Raw genomic sequence first — 20575 nt, forward strand, 5'->3', positions numbered from 1 at the left:
CACCAGAATCAACTCCAAATGGATCAAAGACCTTGAACTCAAAGCAGACACTCTGAAAACATTACAGGATGGAATAGGAGAAACCCTAGGTCTCCTTGGCTCAGGCCGAAATTTTCTGAATAGAGACCCGGAAACACAACAAATCAAAGAAAGGTTGGACAAATGGGATTGCATAAGGTTGCAGAGCTTCTGCAGGGCAAATGACATAGCTAGCAAGATCAATAGAAAGCCCACGGATTGGGAGAAGATCTTTACTAGCCATACAACGGACAAGGGTCTCATATCTAAAATATACTTGGAACTCAAAAAATTAAACCACCCAACAACAAATCCTCAAAGAAACAACTGCCCAATAAATAAGTGGGCGAAAGACTTAAAGAGAAGCTTCTCTGAAGAAGAAAGAAGGATGGCCAATAGACACATGAAGAAATGTTCAACATCCCTAGCCATAAAAGAAATGCAAATCAAAACAACATTGAGATATCACCTCACTCCAGTTAGAACAGCAAAAATCAAGAACTCTAACAACAACAGATGCTGGAGGGGATGTGGACAGAAAGGAACCTTACTTCATTGTTGGTGGGAATGTAAACTTGTTCAACCACTTTGGAAAGCAGTATGGAGGTTCCTCAAAAGACTTCACATAGAACTCCCCTATGACCCAGTAATCCCACTTTTGGGCATTTACCCTAATGTTTACAAAAAAGACCACACTAAAGCTACCAGCACAACTATGTTTATTGCAGCATTATTTACCATAGCTAAGATATGGAACCAACCCAGATGCACCTCAGTAGATGAATGGATTAAGAAAATGTGGTATATATACACAATGGAATTCTATGCCTCCATCAGAAAGAATGACATTTCCCCATTTGTTAGGAAATGGAAAGGATTGGAAAAAATTATATTAAGTGAAGTAAGCCAGGCCCAAAGAAACATAGGTCCCATGGTTTCCCTTATTTGCAATATCTAGCATAGGTATGAGTCAAGAGGAAAAGGTCAGATAATGTGATGTTAGGAAAATGAACCCTTAAATATGTATTTTAATGTTTTCATTCCTTTCATGCATTTGTTTCTAACGCATTTATAAGATTATTTCTTTGTTGCTTTGTATGTCCCTCCCCCACAGTGTAACCCCTGCTTTCACTATATTTGATGTCAGTATAACATGTGGAGGAGATGGGGACAAACAAGTCGTTTAAGGATTCAGGTGGACCTGTTGCAACAATGAGAAGTACAAAATGTCATGTCAAAACCAGCTTTACAATGTCGGTATGATTGGGTGGGGGGGAGGAGGGAGGCTGGGAAGGGAGGTGAAGGGTAAACAAAGGAGGAGGCTGCAATGCTTGGTAAGAAATGTATGCATTATCCTGCCCATGTAATTGTAACCCCTCTGTACAGTATGTTCTCAAATAAAATAAAATATAAAACACACACACACACACCCTTCACATAATGCATACATATAGTCACACACATACACATTAATAGAATATCTGAAATGCTAGAGATGGGAATAAAACTGATCAAAAAAGTTGGGTGTCGGTGGCTCACACCTGTAACCCTAGCTACTCTGGAGGCTGAGATATGAGGATCACAATTCAAAGCCAGCCCAGACATGAAAGTCCATAAGTCTCTTATCTCCAATCAACCACTCAGAAAACCGGAAGTGCTGCTGTGGATCAAGCGTTTGCCTTGATCTGAAGAGCTGAGGGATAGTGCCCAGGCCCAGAGTTCAAGCCCCAAACCGCCAAAACAAAAACAAAAACAAAAAACAAAAAAACAAATTTGGCCTTTGTCTAACTCTCTGTTCTGTGATGGCACACTTGGTAAGAAATGTACGCATCATCCTGTCCACGTAATTGTAACTCCTCTGTACAGTATGTTCACAAATAAAATAAAATTAAATTAAAAAAAATAAAATGAACAGAGCTGCCCATCAAAACAAGATAAAGAAAATGTGGTACACCTAAAAAAACAAACAAACAAACAAATTTGGCTATTCTCAGGAGGCTGACAGACAGCCCTGTTCCTATGCCTAGATAGACAAAGTAATGTGCATCTCTCACCTCAGGTATGCAGAAAGGGCAAACAGGAGTACTGCAGTTATAGCTGGCCTACTCAAAACCATAAAAAATTATTTTATGCACCAAACATATAAGCAAACAAAAATGGGCTGGAGGGAGGTGTGGCTAAGTGATAGAACACCTACATAGCAAGCATCAAGCCCTGAGTTCTAACTTAAACACCACAAATAGACAAAATAAAAATAAATAGAAAGTCTTGACAGACATGCACCAATAAAAAGAGACAAGGAAATAAGTGTAGCCAAGCAAAGACAGAGATGTCTATGATGTCAAATAGCTATTTTTTTCCAGCTATAGCTTACCATCCTGGAAGACAATCTATATGAAATTGGATCTCTTTTGCTGAGAAGGGATCAGAAATCTTGGAATGTGTCTTGCTTTTAATTTAAAAAGAGAGTTATTAAAATATTGAAATTGTAGTAAATACAAAATCTATACTTACTTACATTAAAGGTATGTCTTCTGGAAGTGAATATCAAGATTGAAATCTATACCTCCTAGAAATAATAGAATATTTAGAAAGAATGTGCAACTAAGTATCTGATAATTTCTTTGTTGCTTTTTTCATTTATTGTACATCATATACATGTTCACTTATGTGAAGCCACTCTAGATTTTCTCATTTTTAACATGAGAGTAATCTCAACCTTACAAAAGGGAATGAGATAATCAAGACAAACGGATGTAAAGCTCTGAGGCTAATGTCTAGAATATGGCAAAATTCAATCTTTTTGATTCTCAATGTTTTTATTAATATTGTTTTCTAAGTTGCCTTTTTTAAAACCCAATATTTAGGTTCTTATTTATGAATCTTATGGTCAGAAAAATCACCTAGGATAATCATAGATTTTTTTTTACAACATAGACTATATATCATTAAGAATTTGTTGCTACAAATAATTGTTTTATAGCTCTTACACAGGCAAATGTTTTTACTCATCCCTTTAGTTATACACTATATGATATGGGTTTCTGGCATTTATTTGTATAGACAGATTCTATAAGCACTCATTCTTTTGCAAATGCTTTTATTTTAGCTGAGGAAAGTTCCTGAAAAAAAATATAAATAGTTTCAACAGCTTTTAGAGAAGCTTGTGTATCTCTACATCATCTATTAAACAAAGGCCCATGAAAATACATCTGGATAGGTAATCAATTGATGGAAGTAAATCATTTTATTGAAACAGTGCTAGTTATTTTTTTATGCAGCTCTTTACATCAGACTGATGAGGTTTCTTTATGTGTTCACCCTTGAAAGCAAGACTATTCTGTTCTTTGTTATTGTTGCATGACATTCCATTTGGTAGTTAGCTTATTTTTAGCCAGACTATCAAAGTATTTTTCAACTAGTCTGTTACAGTACTTGAAGTTGGAATCTTGTAAAGTGAAGAACTGCATGGGAGGAAAGGAAAAATCTACAAATGGGAAATTACAAATCTAGACCAACCCAAACCTGCACTGGTAATTATTCTTACTTCCTTAAATGTTGTTTGCTTTACTTGTAGTGAAAAAGTAACTAATAATTCACTGTGTATGTAGTTTAAGAAATATTGTAGAGCTTATCTGAACCCAATTTTCTCTGAAAGATTTTTACAACATATACTATATCATACAAAATATTGTTTTAATTCCTTGGCAAAGTGTTATAGAAAAACTTGGAGTACTGCTGAATATAGAGATTTTAGAATTGAGTCTTAAGTATCTATCTAGCACTTACAACCTAAAACACTGTCTAGCAATTAGAGATTGCTGTAATTAAAATACAATAAAATCAAATGAAATAAGTCAAATATATTCTTCTATGTAAATATATTTTACAATGTCAAATGGGTTCTTAATTACTACAATTCATATGATTGCATTTTAAAGATAAACATCTGTATTTAAACCCACAATCAGTAATTTAAATTAAGTATTGTAGAATCTGGAATAAAAAACAGTTTTGATTACTTGAATGTTGTTATCTATGTCTACATTTTACATAATACAACTCTAAATCAATTCCATTTGTTTTTCTTTGCTAGATGAGTGGAAGAAGAAAGTCAGTGAATCTTACATTATTATAATAGAAAGATTACAAGATGACCTGCAGATCAAGGAAAAAGAATTAACAGAACTACGGCATGTATTTGGGTAAATTTGACAAAATTATTCATTCTACATAAATCTTCATCATCCATCTTGTTTTCAACCTCTGTGTATGTGTAGATAGATGTCGATAACACCTTGGATATAACTAGTCATATTCCAGGTCTTAGAATGTCAATTTGTTGCTTCTTCTTCACTCACATAGCTCTCAAAATGAAATAGCTCACATTCTTAAAATGTGACTTGCATACTTTCTCACTAAAGGAAGAACAGAACCTATGGGATAGACTTTGAATGCAAGTTGTCATTGCTGTTCATAATCTTCTGTGAAATAGATCATTTTTATAATTATTTATAATTATTTTCTCATTATTTATAATTATTTTTCATTATTTATCATTATTTTTATAATTATTAAGTAGCATATATAATTGAGGTAGCATATTGACCATATTGTTCTCTTTAGACAATGAGAATAAGTCCAGTTTTAACAGATCCTCTGGTCCTGTCACCTTGAAAGGCTACCCTTAATGGAACACTCATTCTACACCTGAATAATCCTGTAGCAACATGTAATATTGGCTTCAGGCTTTTAGTGGGGTTTGTTTTATAATAACAAGAGAAAAATGATCTAGGACAGTGTTACAACTTCTGAAGATACAAAATGTGCAGAAAAAAAAGGGCCAGGAGAGATGTTCTTTCACTTTTTAGCAAGCATGAAAAAGGAGCTAAGACAGTGGTTGGGAAGGTGGCTCAGTGGTAGAGTGCTTGCCTTGCATGCATGAGGCCCTGGGTTCCATTCCTCAGCACCACATAAATAGAAAAATCTGCAAGTGACACTATGGCTCAAGCGCTAGAGTGCCATGTGCGAGCTGAAGAACTCAGGGATTTAGCACCCACGCCCAGAGTTCAGGCCCCACAAAAGACAAAAACAAACACACACAAAGGGACTAAGGCTGATGCCTGGAATTTTTTTGTTTGTTTTGTTTATTTAACCAAGAGGTTTTGCCCTTTAGCAATAATTTTGTTCTGTTTTCTGATTTCACATATTTGTTGTCATGGAAATCCTTCCTTTCCAAGGATAAGGGGGCTTAGGGGAGAGAGTAAATTTCTAACGGCAGGAGGGACTGAGGCCAGACAATAGGAGGAACTTTCTGCAAGTGAATAGCAACTCAGATACCACAGTTATGTTATTCATGTAACACACTCATAGCACAAAAAGTCCTTCAAGTTTATATGGAAGAAATAAATGTTAACTAATATACAAACCACATATTTACCAAATAAATTTTAGATATAGTCAATGTAAAAATTTCACATAATTAGCAAATAAAATTATCTCAAAATTCTATAGTTTATTTGAAATATATCAGTAGAACTAATATGACCTTCATAAGTATTCATTTATGCTTTCAGAAATACTTAAGTTTGTCCATTTGTCCACAAATGGCACTAAAATTAGGGATGAGATACTAGAAGAATAACATTTTTTTTCAAATGACACATTATACTCGATTTAGGTAAATATTTAAAATTTCTATAGAATTGTGACTAGAGATATATACTTGTATATTTGTTTTGTTGGAAAATTATTATAAATATAGAATTTAAACACAAGCCATAAAACTATTCATGGGTAAAATAAATATGCTGAATGAAATGGGATTACATTTTTTTAAATCATCAATTTTATAAAGTCAAAGCATCATTTATGTACTATTATTTTTAATTTAGAAAATTTGTGGCAGATATTTCAAGCTATTTTAAACTAGTCATATACTTTCAAGGATTAGGCTTAAAAATTGACTTGAGATAGATGTTTTTCTCTGACCTCATAAACTACCAGCTGTTTTGCTGTACTAGGAATTGAACATAGGGCCTTATACAAGTTAAACAAGAGTCTTTTCCTTCCTTCCTTCCTTCCTTCCTTCCTGCCTGCCTTTCTTTCTTTCTTTCTTTCTTTTCTTTCTTTCTTTCTTTCTTTCTTTCTTTCTTTCTTTCTTTCTTTCTTTCTTTCTTTCTTTCTTTCTTTCTTTCTTTCTTTCTTTTTCTTCCTTTCTTCCTTTCTTCCTCTTTCTTTTAAATTTGAGACAGCATTACTTATTTTTTTCCTTAGCTGGCCTCAAACTTACAGCCATCCTGCTTTCTCCTTCTGAACAGATGGTTAGGCATACCCCACTACACTTGGCTACCAGAAGTTTTCTATGTGTTTGTTTGTTGTTGTTGTTATAATTCACCTTTTTTCTATAATTATCTTATATTAGTTATACCGTGGTAGTGTGGGTTCATTGTTAGATTTCCATACATGTTTAAACTGAATTCCAATTGTTAGATTTCCATACATGTTTAAACTGAATTCCAATCTATCTCCTTCCTTCTATCACTCCCCTTGCCACTCCCCTATTAAGCATGTCTAACAGGAATCCTTTTTCCATTTTCATATTTATTAATAATATATTTTAACACAATTCAACCTCTCTTTTCCTCCCCACTACTACCAAAGGTTTTAACAATACTATTCTAGTGGATTTTTTTCTTACATATTTAGTAAATACACCAATGTGAACATTTTGGATAATGGAAGTAAGAGGTAGAAATCAATGTTACAGAATTTACCGTCACAATTTTGAGGTCCAGCTATATTCAAGCTATTGTTCTACATCATATGTAAGACCTAATTTGATCTTAACAATGATAATATTTGGTGAATAATACTAATTGTGGTAGATAATAAGCTTAAAAATGTGAGCTGTCAAGATTACATAGTAAATACTAGAATGTGATTTATTTTTTTTAATTTTTTTATTTTATTTATTTATTTATTTTTATTGTGAAAATACTGTACAGAGGGGTTACAATTACATGGGCAAGATAATGAGTACATTTCTTATCAAGCATTGTAGCCTCCTCCTTTGTTTACCCTTCCCATCCTTCCCAGCCTCCCCTCGCCCCCCCCACCAAAGTTGTAAAGTTCGTTTTCGACATGACAACTTGTTAGAATGTGATTTGTAAGATCTGTCTCATTCCAGAGAGAGAGCACTTCTTGGTTCAAAACTGACAATTTAATGAAGTAGAGATTCTAAAATAAACTCAGAAGTACACAATCTATTACAGGTGCTAATTGTAAGAACAAAACACAATTGTTTTCTTTTCTTTTCTTTTCTTTTTTTCTTTTTGTTGGATGAGGGGCTTGAACTCTGGGCATGGGCACTATCCCTGAGCTCTTCAGCTCAAGGCTAGCACTCTACACTTGAGCCGCAGAGCCACTTCCATTTTTCTGGTGGTTTATTGGAGATAAGAGTCTCAGGGATGATCCTCCCTGGCTGGCTTTGAACCATGATCCTCAGATCTCAGCCTCTGGAGTAGCTATGAGTACAGGCATGAGATACCAATACCAGCTAACACAATGGTTTTCAAATACAGAAAGGAAGGAGATGTGTCTCATGATCTATTCATTATTTTCAAAAACAGAAGAGAAAACATGAGAGAATGGATGGGTGTCAGTGAGAAAGTGTAGAAGTAAAAAACAGTATCCACAAAATTATATGCATTGGATTCTTGGATAAGAAAATTCTATTCGCATAAGTGTTTGGAGGAATATGAATATGAACATGGTTTTTAATTCATATGATATCTGTGTGTGGGTGTATCCTTAGGTATGTCTGTTAGATAACTTGAACCTCATTTACATCTATGAATGAAGTAACATATAACTACTTTTCATGATTGTTGCAAATTAATGTAAAAAATGCTGAGTATACGGTCTAAATCATAATGGGGTTTGAGTAATTGGACATTTCTATTTTTTAATTGTTTTATTTTTGCTGGTCCTGGGCCTTGAACTCTGGGCCTAGGCACCATCCCTGAGCTCCTTTTTGCTCAAGGTTGCTAGCGCTCTATCACTTGAGCTACAATGCTGCTTCCAGCATTTTCTGTGATTAATTGGATATAAAAGTCTCATGGACTTTCCTGCCCAGGCTGGCTTTGAACCACAATCCTCAGATCTCACCCTCTGAGCAGGGATTTTTTTTTTTGACTGACTAGGTAAATGAAGACAACATGAAAGAAAGAGGACTATATTATTGATTATGCATTATAAAAACTTCACTACAATTTGGAAAGTGAAAAGGTAGGATAAAATTGTCATCTAAAGAAAATATTTTCGAAAAGCCAGGCACCAGTGGCTCACACCTGTAATCCTAGCTACTCAGGAGGCTGAGATCTGAGGATCACGGTTCAAAGCCAGCCTGGGCAAGAAAGTCTTTGAGACTCTTATCTCCAATAAACCACCAGAAAACCAGAAGTGGCACTGTGGCTCAAGTGGTAGAGTACTAGAGTGCAGGGACAGCACCCAGGCCCAGAGTTCAAGCACCATAACCAACCAAAAAAAAGAGAAAAGAAAATGTTTTCAAAATTAAAAATATGCAATTTTTGATAATTCAACACGATAATAAAATCTGAAAGAAATTTTAAAGATTTTGATTGGAATTTCATAAAACTTGAGACTATTATAAGGCTTATCAAAATAATAAATTTCTTGAAAATAATGGTTGGTCATTTTGTGAAGACCAGTAGCCTGATGTGGCAGCTATAGAAATGTCTTGTTAGCTGGAAGTGAAGATAGTGATGCTAAAGTACAGGTTGTCACCATCTAGAGGCCTACTTCTCAGGTGTTACAGATGTCTCCTGTTAAAATAGACTGTAGCACTTATATACCCCATGTTTCCATGTTATATGAAAATGGATCCGAATTTGTCATGTTATCTTCTAACTCTGAATTTTTAACAAGTTCCTGAGGTAATACGTAGATTTCTAGTTGTTTGAAAACTGTGCTTCTAGCAAGATATCCAAGTTGCATCACAGAGTTTTGCTTGAGGTGATATTGGTTAGGAGATGAAGGCATAATCATTGCAAGTAAACTGATATGTCTGGTCTATCTTGAGTCAAAAGAACAAAAATAAAATACAATATTGTATTTTTGAGTCCAACAATGCAGGTAGCACCATCTGAAAATAAAGTAATTTATCTCTGTGTTAGCGTTCTAGGAAATTTCTTTTTTGTGGGGTGGGGAGGGCTTAAAATAACAAGGAAAAAATAGTGTGTTAAGAATATAAATTATCTCACTAATTGGTCCAAAGTTTTAAGGTTAGATGAGAGATTATGCAATAACATTTGAGTATCTAGGTGATGAGTAAATATTAGAATCTCCTTTCATCTTTAATCATGGCTGATAATAATTCAGAATATTGCTATGATAAAGAATAATGTTATGCTTCCTGACATGAGCCTTTATGTAAAAATGAAGATAGAGAATTTTATACAAATTCCAAAACGATGCATGTAAAGTTTAAGTCACGTGTGGAGGATCTATGGTGTTAACCCAGGTTTGTGTATGTGGTTATGTTCATTCACTGATAAATTTATTTATATTTTTAATAGAAATTCCATTCTCTAGTGGAGATTGTGGATAACATAATATACCATTGCTCTATCAATGGCAAATATCAATTCCCTTGCATATATTTTTTTCAAAATATAGTAAGGAACAATGTAGTTCTAAACAACTCAGACAAAATCTCCTTTACCATTATCTTTCTTATGCCAATTTATAGCAGCTTTGGATGAGATGTGGGCACAGAAGGGAATGTAAATGAACTGTTCTTTCCTCTATGCATTCACTCATAACTTAAAAAAATGTTAATGTAATGATCAGGAAGCAGGAAAAAATGAAAAAGAGAAAGAAGGAAAAAGAAACAAAGATATGATATTCTGAAGTACCATTTTCTGAGTATTTCCTGCTTTGTGCCACCTCTGGTCTTTGTCAATAGACTAGTACTTACTGGATGATATCTTTATCCATTTATAGGCCTGTCTCTGCAACAGGGTATATTCACTAAAGACCTTTATCTTGATTTCTTTATATTTGTTTATATACTCATTTGTAATACTATTTGTATAGCACTTAAAATGGAAACAAAACAACTATGTAATGCTTACTATGCAGAATTCATGTTACTAAGTTGTTTTATATGTGTTAGATACCAGAATCAAAACATGTGTATGAAATGTTTTAGCATAAAGTCTGGCACATAGCAAATGCACAGTTATAAACTGCTGTCCTCTGAAGTGGGAATTGCAATTGCCATTTTGTACCTGAAGGAAATGAGACTAAGCAAATTAAACTGGCTTGAACTAGTCTACACAATCTCTATAGTTGAGCCATATTTCCATCTGTCTTTATTTTATTTCCCACTGCATGATGTTCATGAACTTGATAATCAAGCTCAGAAATAGAAATAGAAATAGATCAAAATCATCTTTGAATTCCTCTCATTTTCCTTATGGTATTCCACAATTTTTCTATATGCTGTACATTTGAATTTTACTAAGGAATGGGATGAAATAATATTTCCTAAGATGTCCCGCCTCTGGCAATGCCTGTTAAATCTCCATACATTTTTGAAACCATCACAGTTCTTCACATGCTGCTTTCAGAAAGTTTGCATTTAAATTATTTTGTTCCAATATATTTTAAATAATAAGATAGTTTAGAACTATGTCAATTTTATTGACAAGCTTCCTTTTTATTATTTTAGTTCTTCAGATGAAAGGTGAATCTCTCTCAAGAGATTTCAGATGTGTCATCATTTTCTTGTTCCATGACTTAAACATTAGTCTAAAACTAATTATTTTTTCATATGTGTTGACATTGGATATATATATATATATATCCATATATGTATATATATATATATATATATATATATACACATTGGTCAGTAATAATGTTGCACTTTGAAGTTGTTTCATGAATGCACTGTTTCATGGGAAAGTATTCACAATAAGTGTGGGGAATAAATAAATATATATATACATATATTTGCTGATTTGATATGTGAGATACTGAAAAAATGTTTCAGTATATTTCTTGGTAATAATACATTTTCTGAGTACATCTGATTATTCTGTTTCTGTTGTTTTGTGGGAAACTTTATAAAAATTATCAGTTATTTGAATTCTACTTTTCTTGGACATTTCATACATGTCAGCCAATGGACTAATAGTAGGAATGTTTGAGATTCTATCTTTTATACAGTAAGGTATTATTTTTCAGCCAGCTGTTCAAATGTACATTGCAATAATTCTCATGTCAAATGTCTTTTGAAAAGATGAGGTAATGGGGAAGAAGTTTAATTGGATCACAAAACTGCATACATTTCTGGGTAAAAGGTAAAGGCTAAGAAAACGAGTTCATTATGCTACAAAAAAGAAAGGAACCTTTGGATACAAAACTACAATTTTTAATCATTAAGGACAGAATTTATGTTAGAAATATATTCATAATAGTTATTTCATTTAAATTAAGAATTTCTTCTATGCCCCAGCAAGCACTATGAACTCATTAGGATATGTTAAGTTAGTGTATGGCATGGCAGGTAATAAAAAATGTAAGGGGAAATTAAAAAATAAATTGAGTCTAGGTTATTAGAATTCAGAAGTGATGTTCAATTGGGAGTGAATTTATATACACCCCTATTTTTCTACTGAAAAGAAAATGAAATTTCTTTTCTAGAAATGATTGCTTTAAAACCTGGAATAATTTAATTACATTTATCAAAACAGAAACATTTGACTAGAATTTGATGAGATCTGAGATTTAAATTTAGGAAGTAACTTATTAAAATTTTACATTCTAGTTAATAAAGTTATAAGCAAAAATTGGTGGTACTAAAATCATACTTGATTTATAAATATTTTTAAAGTGTATTATCTGTTGATTTATCTTGTTGACATTACTAAAATTTGCATAATTTCATGGGGGTCAAATTCAAGTAGAGAATAAAACCATCAAGCAGCAGGTCAATTTTAAGCAAGGTGCTGTAGGACTTCATACTTTATAGATGGATCAAGTCTAGTTCAAGATACAAATGAATGAATAAATTATTAAATAAAATGTTCCTAATGATTCTTTGTCTTGTTTATGTAAACAATAGACATTTATTTAATGGGGCATTGTAACAAAGACATGGATTTTAGCACCTTAGATTTCTTATTCATTCAGTGTATTTGTTTGCAGATCTCATAGTGTTATTTATTGGATGCTACAAATGTCCAATTCTGTCTAATATAGATGTATTCCCAGAACTAATGCATTTAAAGGATCTGGAAAGTTGTGAGTAATGTATTTAGGAGGCTTGAAAACAGTCTGACTTGAGCATTATAGGTTGAGATGGGCAAATTAGTGGGTGATTAATAAGTGATATGAGAGACATTAAGGATAGACATAGACATAGACATAGAGCTAGATTGTGGAATAAAAGTAATTCCATTCACTTTCTCCTGTAAAGTAATTTTTATATCACCCTCTTTTCATTTCCACTCTGGATTTTGTGTTCTTTGAATATCTCTAGGGTTGAATTTACTTATGAATCTATTATTGCTTTACAGAACTGTTTCCAGTAGTTGTTTCCAAATTACTGTCAAGTCCTAGGTGTTGTAATAGTGAGCTTGCTATCTCTATTTTATAAATATGCAGTCAGGGTCAAAGCTATTTTTAAGATGCATGGCTCATTGTAGGCTTAAGATATTTTTTATTATAGAATTATGAAAATTAAGACAAATTTCAAACTGTCAGATGTGAAGACTCAAAAAGGATGAAACTGGCTTGAAAACCATGCTAAACTTCTCTCACACATATTTTCAAAGAAAGTTTTATATTTACAGCAACTTCACTAATAATAGCAATAAGAATACAGTAACAATTTTGATCACATATTATGTACTAGGTTATGCAAAAGTAATTAACCTTTATTTCTCACAATACACTATTATTTTATATAAATGTTACCCATTTTATAGCTGAAGAAATTGAGGGTTTTTTAAGAGATAAATTAACTTACTAAGTTGAAAAAGAAAAAAAGAAAAACTAATTAAAAGGCAGAATCAAAATGTAAATCCCAAAGTAACCATGAAAACTAAACTTTAAAGGATTGCCTGTACTACTGAGGTGCTTTTTGTTTGTTTTTTTCCCCACTTTGAAAACATCAAGCCATAACGTGTATTGGAAAAACATTTTCAAGACATTTGTTGTTGTAGTTATTTGTTATTACACAGGATTTCCAGAGCACTTTCTTCTTTTAGTATTTGCCATTTGCCCTGTTTTTCTCTTAGGCTGCTGCAGGTTGGTTATAATAGTTCTTTACATTGAAAGGTCTCCTTCTTCTCCATCCTAACATTTTGTTTTCTGTCTTGATATATATATATATATATATATATTTCATTGGTTGGATAATAGAAGGACCAAAGAGAAATGCCAAAGCAGCTCAGTTGCTGATTCTTCCCCTTTTCATGTTTGGACACTGATTTCATACAAATGTTGAGTAAAAGTCTCCATAGCAGAAAAGAGCAGAGTCCAGTTCGACAGAAGAGTAGGACTATTCAAAGTCATAACCACAGGCCTTATCTGTGAACTGAGTTTAGTTCTAATGTGGGCAACATAGAGGACTTTGTTTAGTATAGTAATATTCTCCATGTCTATGAAAACAAACCGTGGAGTTTTCCATTGCTCTGTGGCTCTTCAATGTGCCTAGATTTAGTTTTAGTTTATTTTAGTTTAGATTAGTTTTTTTTTTCTTTTTATCAGAACCCTGGAAATTAGCACTTTTTCTTTTACTATTTTAAAATTCCAAAAGCTTTTGAGGTTCTTCACTGGATGCCTTGATGCTAATGTTCTGAATTTAGGGAACTTTTCAAGTATAAGTACTTACAAATGGTATGACTCCTGGCTCATGTACCAAAGACTATGCTATATCTCTCTAAAGCTGCTGAGATTTAAATAGGCAGGAGACAACTGGAAATTGACCCTGGAGGCCACTGATAAGATCACAATCCTACTGAAAATGTGCTGGAAGTACCAAAGACCTCAAGAGGTCAAGAATTTTTGCTTTACATTCCTTGTGAAAAGCTACCTGGGGCTCTCCTGGTCCCTCCTGGGGAGATCATCTTTGTTCAGACAAAGGGAAGGAATCATTACACCAATCATTCCTCTTCTCACCTGCATCTGTTTCACAGTGGCTAACCAGTGTTCAGACTTTTTATCTGTACAATCTAACCCAATAAAAGTATAAGAAAAACTTTGCTGTTGGCAGAAATTGCAAGATATTTGGATTTTATTTCATTCTGCAATTTCTTAGCAAATGAAATTTACATTCTCTTTCAATCTTTCTTTTTCTTCATCCCTTCCTTTTAAAGTTGTACTAATATGTCTACAAATATAATGTCAAAATTAGGTTGTTAGAGAAGTGAGTTTACTCAGATGTCTGTGTTTTCCTTTTTGTACAGAATTTTTTTTATTATCCAGATACTTTGGAAAATTCAAATTATATTTAGAACACAGATGTGTGCTGGAGTCTTTAAACCTGACCTCTTGAAATTTTAATATCAATTTACTCAATTTTAATTCGTTGTACTGTTGTAAGGTAAATCATCCCAGAAGCCACATTTTAGAATATGGAATATTGGAGTCTTTATTATACAATTAGCAAGTTGCAGGCAGCCAGTTGTTACAAAGGCCTACAGCCCCTAAATACACATAACACAGCTATGAAACAGTCTAGAGAGAAGGAAAAAACACAAAAACAACACCAACAAAGCCAGTTCAGCTCTGCTGGAGAGCTGAATTGGGACGCCATGATGATTAGAAAAGAACCCGGAGACAGGATACAGGAAATGATCATGGAGACACATGTGTCATGGCGTAATGGAGGCTGAGCTGGTCCAGGCCTAAATAACAGGGGACAGATCACCAGGAAATTCCCAGTCCCAAGCACTGGACTGACAGATTCAGTAGCCTATCAGCCAAGTGCCCACCCCTGTCTCCAGGGTTCCTGGCATGCCCTGGCATGCCCTGGCAGATGATGGACAGGGGCATTTCCCTTCCCCAGTATGAAGACAAGATGCCAGACCTTACCATCCAGCATGTGGCCAATATGAAGCTGGCCAGACCTGACCTACTTACTTCAATATGGAATGATTCAAAATGCATTTCTAGGAACTAAGGAATTGTAGCTGGGCACTGGTGGCTACTGTAATTCTAGCTATTCAGAGGGCTGAGATCTGAGGATCATGTCTTGAAGCCAGCCCAGACAGGAAAGTTCCTGAGACTCTTATCTCCAGTTAACCACCAGAAAACCAGAAGTGGTGCTGTGGCTCAAGTAGTAGAGTGCTGCCCTTGAGCTGAAGAGTTGAAGACCCAGAGTTCAAGCCCCACGACTGCCAAAAAAAAAAAAAAGGAATTGTAAGGAGATGTATTAAATTTGTAATAACAAGACTCATATGTATGTATTATGTTTTTAATTTTTTTTGTCAATCATGGGGCTTGAACTAGGCACTGTACCTGAGTTCTTTTGCTCAAGGCTTAGCGTTCTACCACTTTTGAGCCATAACACCATTTCTGGTTTTCTGGTGGTTAATTAGAGAAAAGAGTTAAGTGGAGGCCAACGTCACATGGACTTTTCTGCCCAGGCTGGCTTTGAACCTCAATCCTTAGATTCCAGCCTCCTCAGTATCTAAGATTACTGTTGTGAGCCACTAGCACCTGACTCCTTTTTATAATTGTTAAATGAAGCATAATGTACTTAAAAGACAAATTTTGTGATCATGTGTAACATGTTTTTCCAGCTCTGAGGATGCCTTCAATAAAGTCAACTTGAATTATCGCACTGAAAAGGGATTAACTCTCTTACATTTGTGTTGCATTTGTGGAGGTATGTGAAACTTGAAACCTTTTTACTGTGTGTGTGTGTGTGTGTGTGTGTGTGTGTGTGTGTGTCTGTCTGTCTGTCTGTCTGTCTGTCTGTGTCTGTGTGTCTGTGTGGATAATCAGTGATTTGAGCTACTTAGATGTCTATAACAAAATGCTATTCATACTCAATTTTCTGTTCTTCTTTGCCTTGACCAAACCTGATAAACTTCACTGAAAGCATTAACTATGAGGAAGATAGTCCATTTAACTTGGCTCTCAATTTGTTTCCTTTTGTTCCTCCTCTAAAACAAGTCACTTAGTTCCTTGTAAATCAGAAAGCTTTTTGCTGTATCTGGCATGCCAGTAAGGAATAGGTTAAATTCAGAAGCATTTAAAGCACTATCAAAATATCACCAAGCAGTTCTTAAGAAGAAGCAGTAAGAAGTAATAAGAAAAATAATAATCACCAAATATATAGTCTGAAAGTTGAGATCAAAATGATGATTATGAGTTTAACTTGCCTTGAATTTTGATTTATCACAAGTGCCTTGAATAGCTTCTAACATATTACCTGTTTATTAAATTAGCAAGTGAATACAGTATTTTATTAATCAAGCTGATTTCAGCTTTAAAATTTTTTAATAGATCTGTAATGATTACCGGCTCTCTTCATGTTCCTTCTGTTGTATGTGAACTTGATTGGTGAGAAACAGAGAAGCCACATTTTGTGAGGTCGAATTAGGAGTCTTTATTGGAGAGTCTGCGACTGCAGGTGGACTCTTGTCACAAAGACTTGCGCCACCTTAGCACAGTTGGAAAACTGAGTCCTGAGAAGAAAGGAAAGAAAGAGCAGTAAAACAATACCAACAAACCAGATCAACACCAATGAAGAGCTGAATTGAGACACCATGTGGCAGGAGGAGAGCTAGGAGACATGAGGCATGGTTTAATCTGCATTGAGCTGATCAAAGCCTAAGTAGAGTCCTGGTGAGGAGCAGGGTCACAGAGAGCTTGAGAACTCATGACCCAAGACTGGTAGGTCAATAATCTATTGTCCAATCCCCACCCCTGCCTCTAGGAATTTAGGCATGCTCATCACCTGGGAGTGGGGGGTGGGATTTCACCATCCTCCACCATGAAGACAAGATGGCACCAATGAAAACCAATTTGCTACCATCCACCACATGTCCAAGATGGCTCCACTTAAACCCAATATCCTTATTTAACTTTGCCATCCCAAACACATAAAACAACTTGACTTAATAGATTATTCCCATTTAAATCCAACAACTATGTTGTGAACTTTACAACTTGGTGGGAGGGGGGTGTCAGGGGGAAGAAAAGTGGGAGAAAACAAGGGAGGGGGTAACACAGTTTGACAAGGAATGTACATATTACTTTACTTATGTAACTGTAACCCCTCTGTACATGACCTTCACAATAAAATAAAATATTAAAAATAAAAACTAAATAAGCCCACTACTAATATTGCTCGAAGAAAAATCTCTACAACTAGATTTTCATTTGAACTTTTTTACTAATAATTTATTAGAACGAAACAATTCAGATTTTGTTTCAAAACATTAGTCACGAGAAAACAAAATATAATAATACAAAGTCACTGAAATATATAGCATTATCAAAGTTTTATAAATATAATAAGAATGATCGTTTTGGGCTGAGAAGTTGGTTCAGTGGTAGAGTGCTTGCCTTGCATGCATGAGGCCCTGAGTTTGATTCCTCAGTACCATATAAGCAGAAAAAAGCCGGAAGTGGCACCGTGGCTCAAGTGGCAGGGTACTAGCCTTGAGCTTAAGAGCTGAGGGACAATGCCCAGGCCCAGTGTTCAGCTCCCATGACCGACAAAAAAAAAAGTTCACTTTTAAGTATAGTTAGCAATTAATGAAAAAATCTTACTAATACTCTATGAATGCACATGTTCTGGACATGTTCTGATTTTCATATGTCCAAATAACATTTATTATTAAGTCCAAGAAAGATTTAAAGGTCACTTAGTTTACTCTCAAAATGATTTAGGCTTTATTTTTCTCTCTAAGGCAATAAGTCACATATTCGAAGCCTTATGTTAAAAGGGCTCCGTCCATCTCGGCTGACAAGAAATGGATTTACAGCATTGCACCTGGCAGTTTACAAGGTATGACATTTTTATTCCGATAAGTACTGTTAAAGCCAAGGATGGGGTGTAACCTTAGACTCCTATTTTGTGGGGTTGCTAGGGAATAAGAAATCAAGGAAAAATTTCGGGATGACCAGAGCCATTACATTTTAATTTATTGGACAAATATTATCTATATACAACTCATATAGTACCTTTAAGGTTTTTTTGTAATTAACTCATTCAATCCTCACAAGAACCCTGGGATTAAATACAGTTTTTACCTTCAAGTTTACATGGTTAGTCAGTGATTACCATGATGTAGGACCAGGCTGTTTACTTCCTTCACTAGGTTGTATTTGAATAGAATTGAAACTATTTCTTTTTGGAAATTTTTCCTTATAAAGAATCTCTAGAGATTTCTTTAGCATCCTTCTTTCACCTTTATTTCTGTTGTTTCCTTTCACTGGACTGCAGTTCTGACCAAATCTCAATGCCAAATATTAGCATCAAAATTAAAGTAGATCAGATAAAGCTTGGCACCAGTCACTCATGCCTGTAATCCTAGCTACTCAAGAAGCTGAGATCTGAGGATCACAGTTTTAACTCCCATTAATTTCTAGGTTTTTAAAAAAATATTATTACATGAAACTCATGTATACATGTTATGTTGTCACTAGTGCTTTACATTTTGTTCACATTTGTTTTCATTTTATTCACATTAATATTTCATTTTCATGAGCCACTTGAGAGTAGAATACTGATAGCATGCAATTTTTTCCATTAGCTACTTTAATTTTTATTTCTAAAAACAAAGAAATTAACTTCAATGTAATTGAAAATCATTAAATTTAATATCAATGTGGCATTGCTAACAGTAATGTGACACTACTCATATAGTATCACAAATTCAAAAGATTACTGATTCAAATGTGTTTTATCATTTCCTTTAGGCTTAGAATCTAATCCAGAATTAGTGAAAATAATCTATAATACATGTTTCTGTAATTTCCTTTCTTCTGATAGAATATTTCATTCTATACTTATACTTCTTGAACTTAATATTTTGATGTTTCCAGTGCAATTATTTATACATATTTCATTGTTTTTTTAAATTTATGGAAATTAAAGTTAATCTTGTTCATGATACTCAAAATGAAAATAGTAACTATCACATATTTTAATTGGCCAACTTCTGAATACTGACTTTTCAATTAGGTCTGCCTCATTATTTATAACTTTATTTTTTAACCAATAGTATTCTCTTCTCTCATTCTTGGCTCTCATTAGTAAGAAAAGAGCAGATGTTTTGCTTTTGTTGTTTTTTTTAGGATTTGTAACACCATAAGTATAACCCAGTCTAATAATTTTTGTTTCTCTGTGTTGTATGGTTTTAAACAGGCTTTTAATTTATTGGAATATACTATTTGCATAATAAATTTATAATTTTATTCAATTGATAACTTTTGAAAATGTATAGTCTATTGTCATACAACCATTATCACAATCATTATTTGGCATTTTTCTAATACACTAAAAATTTCCTTTTTTATTCAGTTAAGTTCCTCCATTCTCTCTTCATATTTCCTTAAGCTTTTGGACTTGAATTACTACTTTAAATACTAGTTCTGTTATATTTACAACTGAATTACCTCAGTGCTTTTATTAAATATGTTTTCAAAATTTCCTGCTTCTTTTTATCTTTATTGACTTTTCATTGTATATTAAGCACATATATTTTGTGTTACTGAAAATATTCATCATGTTATATTCCTTTAAAGGGCACTATGGTGGTCTTTTGGTTTATTTGTTTTGCTTTTATTATTTTGCTTTTGGCATATAGTAACATTTTTTTTTGCTATACCTGCTTGCTCTAGTTGACCTTGTTTTGATTTCTTTAAAATTAGAATGAGTATATTTTAGTATTTAACCTACCTTCTTGTCATACTTCTTTTTATTAGCATATATTAGTTATACAAGGAGAGAGATTTCACTGTGACATTTTTTACTCATGTACACAGTGTATGTAATTAATTTTTACCCTATCACTCTCCCTCTCACCTTTGTAAACTAATTTCAATAGATTTCATTGTTCTATTTCCATAATTCAGATATCTACTTCAAACGTATTCATCCTCATTCACCCTCGTTGTTAACCCAACCTTTTCCTGATAGGACTATCTACCTCACTCCCAACAAAGCTTTTTGACATAGTTCTGATTCTAGGATGTGTTCCTCATATCTGAGCCTGGCTCTTTCCCTTAATACATGGCTTTGTGATGCTTTTCCTGAATGTCCAAACTACTCAGTGCTTTCGTCTATTATAGCTATCTGAAACCTCCTAATCTCCTAGTCCTTGTATGTTTTAATAGAGTTTTTCTTTATGCTATGTTGCCTAACTCAAGCCTATGTAGATTTCTACAATCTGCTCTGTATACAGCTTTATTGTCTCAGTTCTCCTGAACTACAAAAAATGGTTTTGAAATATTGGAGCTCTTTTTCAATCCTTCACTTTGTAAAAATGCCCTTCTATTTTGT

At 33.8% G+C, this 20575-nt stretch overlaps 1 protein-coding gene across 5 annotated transcripts in view; it reads left to right on the top strand.

Moving 5' to 3' along the window:
* The first annotated feature begins 1186 nt into the window (after positions 1-1186).
* Tnni3k (TNNI3 interacting kinase) overlaps positions 1187-20575 on the top strand; it is a 281405-nt gene continuing 262016 nt past the window's right edge. For 2 of the 5 annotated variants that reach the window (XM_070007288.1, XM_070007293.1), the window contains exons 1-4: positions 3124-3551; positions 4115-4223; positions 15858-15943; positions 17979-18076. In XM_070007288.1, the coding sequence (XP_069863389.1) occupies positions 3512-3551; positions 4115-4223; positions 15858-15943; positions 17979-18076 (333 nt within the window). In that variant the 5' untranslated portion in view covers positions 3124-3511. Of the gene's footprint in view, positions 1276-3123; positions 3552-4114; positions 4224-15857; positions 15944-17978; positions 18077-20575 lie in introns of those variants that run through there. The other 3 variants (XM_070007292.1, XM_070007291.1, XM_070007290.1) reach the window with 2 other exon arrangements.

Source organism: Dipodomys merriami, unplaced genomic scaffold (genome assembly GCF_024711535.1).
Source record: "Dipodomys merriami isolate MVZ:Mamm:240054 unplaced genomic scaffold, mDipMer1.0.p SCAF_7, whole genome shotgun sequence".
NCBI lineage: Eukaryota > Metazoa > Chordata > Mammalia > Rodentia > Heteromyidae > Dipodomys > Dipodomys merriami.